Genomic DNA, 9,688 nt, shown 5'->3' on the forward strand with positions numbered 1-9,688 from the left:
AAAATAAACCCAAATATTATTTCATAAAAAGCTTCATTATTCTCTTCTTCTTAAACACGATAGAGGATAAGATATACAAATACATAAAAAAACAGCTTTATCATTATTTTAAATCAAATACACTTTAAAAGTGCTCCTTTCTAATTACATTTTAATTAAAAATATACTTCATCTTACTCTTGTTTAATTTAATTTTTTTAAATTAATATTTAATTCATCAATGATTATAGACAAGTTGAGGTTTCACGTTCTTTGTGCTTTATTATCATAAATATACACTTTGTTTAAACTTTTGAGTTTGGACACAAAATGTAAACATTCCTCATGAATCCAGAACATTCATTTGTTTATTATTTAGAAAGTAATAATTAAACAGCTGAATAAAATGATCAGATTAATCACTTGCAACATTTAGGATATGAATTTCTTGTGTTAAGTGAGGTTTTTAATTCTACACAGATATAAATATATTTTATTTATTTGTAGTTTTCATATTTGACTCAGAACATTACACTACATTTATTTCATCAACAATTTATCAAGTTATTTTTAAAAAAAATATTTATCTGAATGATTATCCAAGAACAATAAAAATATTCAAATAATCTATCAACACCATCAATACATCTAATCAGTAAATAAAAATCTACATTTATTCAGCTGATCTATTGACTGGTTTATTGAAAGTTTTACAGCTCCAGCAGGTAAAGAAGCCGTGGCTTTAATCTGATCTTCTGATTTCTAATGATAATTAAATGACAGAATACAGAATTAAAGAATATCTTTATTTAAATTCAAAATCATGAATCATTTAAAAATATGGACTACAAGTCATTTCTACAAGTGTTCATACAGACAGAAAGACCAGAGATGAAACGGATTGAACAGATACAGGACAATTAGGACAAGGAAAGTGAGAAAGAATAGAACGATAATTTATTTATTATTTAAAAAAAATTACAACTGTGTTCAAGATCACAGCAAAAAGACAGTAGAGGAAACAAAGGAACAAAAATATTTCACATTTCCTGTTTAAATTCAACAGTAAAATCACATGAACTGAAGACATCGTGACTTTTTGAAACCGGTCGTTACATTTTTGAGTCAAACAGAGCAGGTAGTGATGAAGAAGCTGCCTCGAAAGATCATTTCTGTTCCTCAAAGAGTAAAAAAAAAACAAAAAAAAAAACATTAAATCCTAAATGTATGAAAAATAAACATTATGTACATTTTATGTCTAATTACAGTGAACCTGACGGAGAGTGAAGCTTACAGAGGCGAAGCGTTCACGCTACAGCAAATTTCACCGGTTGACACTAAACTCGCTCACTTTGGAGGTGCGTTTCTCTGTCCCGTGATATTCCTAGCACTGTGTGTGAAAGCTCCTGAGATGTCCAGCATGGAGACGTGTGTGTATGTTGATGTGTACACAGTACCAATGGTCAGGATGTACTGTTGTGTCCGAGTTTCTCGTTCTCCTGAAAAACACACGTGCGCGCACACACACACACAGTGGAATTGTAAAGCAAAACATTGGAATATATATCTTAATCACATCTCATAGTCCTTTTATCGAGTCTGAATCAGTTTGACTGATTCATTTCGAGTTGATTCAGAGTCGAATCACTTTCTAGTGAGAATCAAATACTCATCTCAGTCTAGTTCGTTTGGAAGTGTTCGACGCTCACTAGAAAATTATTTGACTCCGAATCGTCTCGAAATGAATCAAACCGATTCAGACTCAACAAATGGACTAATGGAAGGGAAAGAGCAACAGGAAAGAGGACAGCCTTCCTGCTGAAAGCAAACCGGATCAGAACTTTACATTAGATTGTTTTCTATATTTTTATTTTAAATCAGTTGTGTTGTTTCTCTTCTTTCTGCACTCGATTGAGGAAAAACAGCAATGATAAATAAATAAATAAATTTATCAGTCCAGCTTCCTCCTCTTTGTCCCCCAGAATGACGTGTGGGTGACGGATTGACGGATTTAAAAAAAGATGTCTGGGCAAACTGTGACCTCCTCGAGTTAAAAGTGAGCATCCAAGGAAATTTACTGTGTTAATTGCACTACATTCTGCAGTCACACAGGACCAGAAGAAATATGTACATCTACTGTACATGTTAACACACAAAACAAGCTTTTGAGTATTAGTTACCCTGTCTTACTGTACAAAGCACCTGCAAATAATAAAGCAAGTAATTAAAAGTTCATCTATCATTTCACTTCCACTAATCGGTCTTTTGACCAGTCTAAAAATAAAAAGACTAAAAAGAAACAGACTTAGCAAGAAGAACTGAAGATATGTGGATGATGAAGTCTTAGTTCCACCACAGCTTCAACAGCCCTGGATCTTCTCCTTTAAAGCTTGGAGAAGGGCACGTCTTTCGGACTCTTCTTTTCCAGGGCTGCCTGGGCTGACTTCATAAGATCCTGTGTCTGCAACATGTTCATGTTCCAAGTAGCCTGGAGACACAGGAGAAATCTCAGATTTCGACCGCTCTACTTTGTGTTTGTGGCCATACTGTGTGTGCATGGGTCTACCTTGAGGCTAAAAATGCTATTCATGTCTTAAGCAGATTCTTACCATGTAGTCTAGGCTCTCAGTTACACTGTGGTCTCAGGAGTAGAGGAGGTTGATTTTGGTTCCCTGGACAGCGACGGGACTCCGGCCTGCAATCTCACCTGCTATTTCCAGAGCTCCAGCAATCATTGACTATCAGGGAACACACGACTGCAGAGATGAACAGAACACACACTTGCCTTCATTTATACTAAATAATTAAGCTACATGAAAAAAAATAAAATAAAATACATGGTACAACCCAAAGTCACATTCTTCTGTTATCGTTCTTCTGTGTCAGTCCAGAATTTCACCTTTTTGTGATCACAGAAATTAACGCAAAATCAAGAAACTCCACAATATTCAGAGGAGCTTCCACTTTTTCAAAGTTACTGCAGATTTGGGTCAAAACATGTCATGACACGTCATCACCACAACAGGCCTTCAGCACAGGTTACTCTACTTCCTGAACAAGTGCGGACCCGGATACAAGTTACGTTCACATTCATGGGACAATTCACATTCACAGTTCCAGTGTAACCGAACTCGACCACCTTCTACAGGTAGTCTCGGGTTCGGTACCGCAGTGCACTTCCCAGTGCACATTACGACGGTCACATTACCAACTTTTCATGCAAACTGCTCTGTTTTGGAGTAAACTTCCAGTGTGAAAGCCCACTAGAACAGCTACACTGCAGAATTTTTCTGTCTAAAAATGAACAAATTTCAGGTTTTGTAGCTCTTCTTTGATAAATGACAAGATGGTAATATCATAAAATAGTCCACTTTGTATTAAAACCAGACATCTGATGCTCACTGTGGTTTATTTAATCTTCAACAAACTGCTAATGTAAATAATTGTTCAGAGTGTGCCCCCTTGTGGTCAACTCTTTCATAGGGGCTTGTACAAGTCAGAACAATCAGCCCATTCTTATCTTCTCATCACTTACTATCTCTATATATGATCATATGGACAAAAATAACTTGTTTACAGATTTTGGTGTAAACATGTAAGCAAGCAATGTATGGCAAATTAATGTTCCTCATACCTTCACCTGAAACCAGGCATCCTGTGTGCACAGACGAATATCACAGGCTGTGATTAGATCCACTCCTGCGAAATAAGAAATCACATCCACAAAAAAAAAACTGTTAGTAATTCAGTCTCCTGCAGCTAAAAGCCCCAGTAAAAGATAACTCTCTGATGGTTAAAGCTTTGCAGGAAAGTGACACCACAACTCTGGAAAGTTCCATCCATATTGTTTGCTGAGTGTATGAGATGATGGTACTTAACACTCCCAACAGACCTGCTCCCACACACACACCATGCACTGCCACCACCACGGGCTTTGGGCACTGCAGACACATCAAACACAAAGTTCAGTTTATATACCACAATGTATTACTCAAATAGGTTATTGATTGTACAAATACTACATGCATGTAGAACCCCTACATGCTTTGTGTTTAATTTATGTAAGGAATAAACATGCGGTTATAGGAAAACAGTCAACGATCCAATGAAGTGGAGTGACCGTTACCACCCTAAGGTATAACTGCACATTCTGAAGTGTTTTATTCCCCTTATACCACAGCAAGTTGTCAACAAGTGCATTTCTTTATTAATTAAAGAAGAACATGTCATACACATTAATCTATTTTAAAGGCTGACCGACAGTAGATCTTACAGACGCTGATAACCAAGTCGGGTAGCATCCTACTAATAACCGATAACTACTGAATGAAAATATAACACTCAGTGGAAAAGTTAACTTTATTACAAAAATAAACAGTACTGACCGTACCATGAAAATGTACTTCACTTTTTCTAATGAAATAAACATATATACACTAATTTTATTTATATATATATATATATATATATATATATATATATATATATATATATATATATATATATATATATATATAAATATAAAACACGCACACACACACTATGAATAAATAAAGTAAATAAAAAGATGTACATTATTTCACAAAAAAGTGAGAACACCCCTCACATTTTTGTAAATATTTGATTATATCTTTTCATGTGACAACACTGAAGAAATGACACTTTGCTACAATGTAAAGTAGTGAGTGTACAGCTTGTGTAACAGTGTAAATTTGCTGTCCCCTCAAAATAACTCAACACACAGCCATTAGTGACTAAACTGCTGGCAACAAAAGTGAGTACACCCCCAAGTAAAAATGTCCAAATCGGGCCCAATTAGCCATTTTCCCTCCCCGGTGTCATGTGACTTGTTAGTGTTACAAGGTCTCAGGTGTGAATGGGGAGCAGGTGTGTTAAATTTGGTGTCATCGCTCTCACACTCCCTCATACTGGTCACTGGAAGTTCAACATGGCACCTCATGGCAAAGAACTCTCTGAGGATCTGAAAAAAAGAGTTGTTGCTCTACATAAAGATGGCCTAGGATATAAGAAGATTGCCAAGAACCTGACACTGAGCTGCAGCACAGTGGCCAAGACCATACAGCGGTTTAACAGGACAGGTTCCACTCAGAACAGGCCTCGCCATGGTCGACCAAAGAAGTTGAGTGCACATGCTCAGCGTCATATCCAGAGGTTGTCTTTGGGAAATAGTGCTGCCAGCATTGCTGCAAAGGTTGAAGGGGTGGGGGGTCAGCCTGGGCTTTGGACACTGCAGACACAAACACAAAATCAAGTTTATATACGACAATGTATTACTCGAATAGGTTATTGATTGTGCAAATACTATATGCATGTAGAACCCCTACATGCTTTGCGTTTAATATGTATTATGTAAGGAATAAACATGCGGTTAAACGAGCTTCATTTTGGTAAAATGTTAATATGATCATGTGTTTGACCTTATATACAGCCACAATACCAACTGTAACAGTGTTGACAGGTTTTTATTTCCTGAAAAGTAACAGTGTGTCATGAGGTTTCCACTTGAGAGTGACATGTACAGTGTCCTCCACTAATATTGGCACCCTTGTTAAATATGAGCAAAGAAGAAAACCTTTTGTTCAAAAAAAATTCACAAAAATACTCTGCTCTCATGGATAAACAATTGCAAACACCACAAGTTTATAAAAAAATATTTGTTAAATGAGTGTACAACAATTATTGGCACCCCTATGAATCCATGAGAAATGTATTTGAAGTATATTCCTCTTGATATTTTACTTTTTTGTACACTTGGGAAACTAGGAACAGGACATTGTTCAACCATGACTTCCTGTTTCACAAGGATAGGTAACGCATAAGCCAAATTCTCTTACTCATTCAGAACAATAAGTGAGGCCAAGATATATTCAGTGGTACTTGAAGGTTTATGAACCCTTCATAATTATATATATATATATATATATATATATATATATATATATATATATATATATATATATATATATATATATATATATGAACTCTGCATACAGGGAAGCTTTGTTTTATGGGGGACTCGCGTAGTGCGGCTCTTCTAAGACATCTACACGAAACCCATCCGGGAATTACCAGGATGAAAGGCCTGGTGCGTAGCTATATGTGGTTGCCACACTTGGATGCAGAGGTGGAAGCATTGGTCAAATCTTTTGCAGTCTGTCAGGAAAACAGAAACGCTCCGGCAAACGCGCCACTGCATGCGTGAGAGTTACCAGAGCAGCCATGGAGAAGGATTCACATTGATTACGGTGCACCGTGGATGGGTAGAATGTTCTTGATCGTGGTAGAGGCATTCTCAAAATGGATAGAGGTTTATCTGTTAATCAAGTCTACATCCACAGTTACCATTCAGTGCTTAAGACAAACCTTTAGCCAACACAGGATACCAGAAGTAGTGATGTCAGACCATAGCAGTTTCTTTGTTTTTAACCAGTGCTGAATTCCAAGAGTTTATGGAAAGAAACGGAATCAAACACAAGCACAGCACCCTACCATGCATCTTCCAGGCGTCTGGCTGAAAGGGCCGTTCAAACATTCAAAACCCTAAGGAAAAGAGTGCTGGAGAGTCCGTTGAAAAAGCTAGCCAGAGTGCTGTTCAGTTACCGAACGAAGCCACCGTCGACCACTGGCAAATCAGCCGCTAATCAGCTGTGTGGAAGGAAACTGGTCTATACAGGGTCTCATTGAGACACAAATAATTGAGACAAAAATGGTACCATGACCAACATGGAAAGGAAAGATATCTCATGGTGGGTGACCCAGTGTATACTAGGAACTTCAGCTCTGGACCTACTTTTATTCCAGGAACAGTTCAGAAAAAGACTAGTCCTGTATGGTGCACAGTAGCATTGGGAAGTGGGCAAGTAGTGCGGTGACATATTGATCAGGTGAGAGACAGGCACAATGCAACATCAATAGCACCAGAGTTGTAAGACACTTCACAGCCAGATGTTGACATTCCAGCGCATTCTACAAAAGACTCAGGTTCTTCATTCTCTGAGGAAAGTCACAAACAAAAACTGGGAGGAACTTCTGAAGTGGTTGTGTCAGAAACTTTCCTTGGGATGGAAAACCCTGAGTTGAGAAGGTCTACATGTACTAAATCTCCAAGCTATCTGAAAGATTATAATTAGTGTAGTGGTGAGTTCCCCAAACGCAGGGCAAGAATGAACCCAGGAACTGAACTGAATCTCAAGAGAAAGTGGGGCATGCAATAAGACAATGGCCCAAAACAAAGAATGGTTAAAGAACAATAAAGTTATTGGTTTGGAATGGCCAAAACTGATGTCCAAGCCCATGTGCAGGACTAATCAACAGTTACTGGAAATGATTAGTTGCAGTTATTGCTGCACAAGGGGGTCAGACCAGATACTGAAGGCAAAAGATTCACATACTTTTGCCACTCCCAGATATGTAATATTGGATTATTTTCTGCAATAAATAAATGACCAAGTATAATATGTGTCACGTTTGTTTAAATGGGTTCTCTTTGAGTAGTTTTAGGACTTGTCTGAAAATCTTGTGTATATTTATGTAGAAATATAGAAAACTCTAAAGGGTTCACAAACTTTCAAGCACCACTGTAGCTGTGATGTGCAGCAAAAGGTTGTTGAGCTTCACAAAATGTGAAGTGTCTATAAGAAAATAGCACAAGCATCGAAAATGCCCATTTTCATCATCACGGCAATAATTAAGAAGCTCCAGTCAACTGGAAATGTTATGAATCAACCTGGAATTGGACACGTGTCTATATCGTCTCAACACACTGAAGAGGACGGTTCGAGTGGATAAAACATCTCCAAGGATCACAGCTGGAGAACTGCAGAAGTTAGTTGTGTCTTGGGGGGGGGGGGGGGAATTCTCCAAAACTCCAATATGAAGTCACCTACATCACCACAAGCTGTTTAGAAGGGTTTCAAGAAAAAAGTCTCTACTCTCATCCAAAAACACACTCCGGTGTCTTCAGTTGGCCAGACACTACTGGAACTTCAAATGGGATCGGGTTCTATGGTCAGAGGAAACCAAAATAGAGCTTTTTGGTAATAAACACAGAGGTGGTTTTGAAGCACACAGAGAGGTAGCCATATGGAAAAGTACCTCATGCCCACGGTTAAATATGATGGTGGAACTTTAATGTTTTGGGAATGTTTTTCTGCCAGAGGACCTGGACATTTCATTAGGATACATGGCATCATGGACTCTACCAAATATCAACAGATATTAAATAAAAACCTGACTGCCTCCGCCAGAAAGATTAAAATGGGCTGTGGTTGGATCTTCCAGCAGGACAGTGATCCAAAACATACATCAAAATCAACACAAAATCGGTTTACTGACCACAAAATCATCAAGTCATTTAACACTAATGAGCAGTATTAAAAATATTAACATGGATATCTGAGTCTGATAATAAAATTAACTTCTACTTACAGTCAAATTTTGTAGTGTTTATGACATTTAACACCCTTCCGTCCAAAAGAAACCAAAAGGGGGTACAAACTTTTACACTCCACTGTATTTGGTTGAAATTGCGCTTATAGAACAACTGAACAGCAACGTTTCCATACAGGTTTTAGTGAAGTGTTTAACAATAGCAACTTGACTTGAAATGGATGATGTTTCATTAGCGTGGCCTGTGCCCAAATCCTGCACGACTGCGTATCTAGGTACACTATACACGGTCTGAACGAATGGAGTGTCTACCGCACCTAGTGCACTAGAGATAGAGATTCCATACAAGGTGATTTGGGACGGAGCCAGTGCACAGAAACCGTTTCCCTGCGAGAGGCGCAGGTGAAGCTGGAGCTGTGTGACTGATTTGTGCACCTGTGACTGCAGAACTACCTCAAGTCTCCACACAGAGAGCTGTTCAAGAGAAAAACACTCCTAAAGAACAAATCACTGCGCCAGCGAGACATCAACCCTTTAACTAGACGTTCATCCCAATTCCACACAAATACCGCGGAACTATTTAGGGCTGAGAGACAGTTCAAAAAGCACTGAAAATAAAGTGTTAGTAACGAGGCTGCGTTGCTGGTCACGCGCGGTGTAGACGCGCTGATACAGAGTGTAGCGCGAGTAAGATCTGTAATGTCTAATTCAAACATTATGATCAAAAGTAAAATCATGTCTAAAGACACCGAGATACAGAAACCACAAGGTGCAGTACTTATGCATTATTTTTTTATGGATGCACAAAAAGCACCGAATTAAACTACAGTCCTAAATTTTATTTATTTATATATATATATATATATATATATATATATATATATATATATATATATATATATATATATATATGTGTGTGTGTGTGTGTGTGTGTCTGTGTATGTATGTATGTATGTATGTATGTATGTATATGTGTGTATATGTATATGTATATGTATGTATATGTGTGTATATGTATATATATATAATGTGTGTGTGTATTGGGTTCTTTTCTGTTTTGGACAAACATCTGTGTAAAGTTTTAGTCTGAATTTATATTTGTAACATTCAGTTTGTGGATTTTATTTTAAATAAACAAAAAGGCACTGAAAGTTTGCCCCCATCAGATTAATCGAAAAAATAATCGAATCGATTGTGAAAATAATCGTTAGTTGCAGCTCTAATAATAAGCTGCATCATGAAATAGATTTTTAACAAAAAAAATCTTGATTATTTTCAAAAATGGTGTTGTGTTTGAGAA

General features: G+C 37.4%; 1 protein-coding gene across 13 annotated transcripts in view; it reads right to left on the reverse strand.

The window, feature by feature from the left end:
* Nucleotides 1-771: 771 nt before the first annotated feature.
* The window catches only part of LOC128630395 (delta(3,5)-Delta(2,4)-dienoyl-CoA isomerase, mitochondrial), a 10,035-nt gene continuing 1,118 nt past the window's right edge, over nt 772-9,688 (reverse strand). For 2 of the 13 annotated variants that reach the window (XM_053678926.1, XM_053678925.1), the window contains exons 2-6: nt 5,024-5,227; nt 3,872-3,920; nt 3,614-3,678; nt 2,589-2,717; nt 1,159-2,467 (exon numbers count right to left, since the gene is read on the reverse strand). In XM_053678926.1, the coding sequence (XP_053534901.1) occupies nt 2,622-2,717; nt 3,614-3,678; nt 3,872-3,920; nt 5,024-5,143 (330 nt within the window). In that variant the 5' untranslated portion in view covers nt 5,144-5,227 and the 3' untranslated portion in view covers nt 1,159-2,467; nt 2,589-2,621. The other 11 variants (XR_008394650.1, XR_008394649.1, XR_008394646.1 and 8 more) reach the window with 11 other exon arrangements.

This window comes from Ictalurus punctatus, unplaced genomic scaffold, assembly GCF_001660625.3.
Source record: "Ictalurus punctatus breed USDA103 unplaced genomic scaffold, Coco_2.0 Super-Scaffold_100056, whole genome shotgun sequence".
NCBI classification, from domain to species: domain Eukaryota; kingdom Metazoa; phylum Chordata; class Actinopteri; order Siluriformes; family Ictaluridae; genus Ictalurus; species Ictalurus punctatus.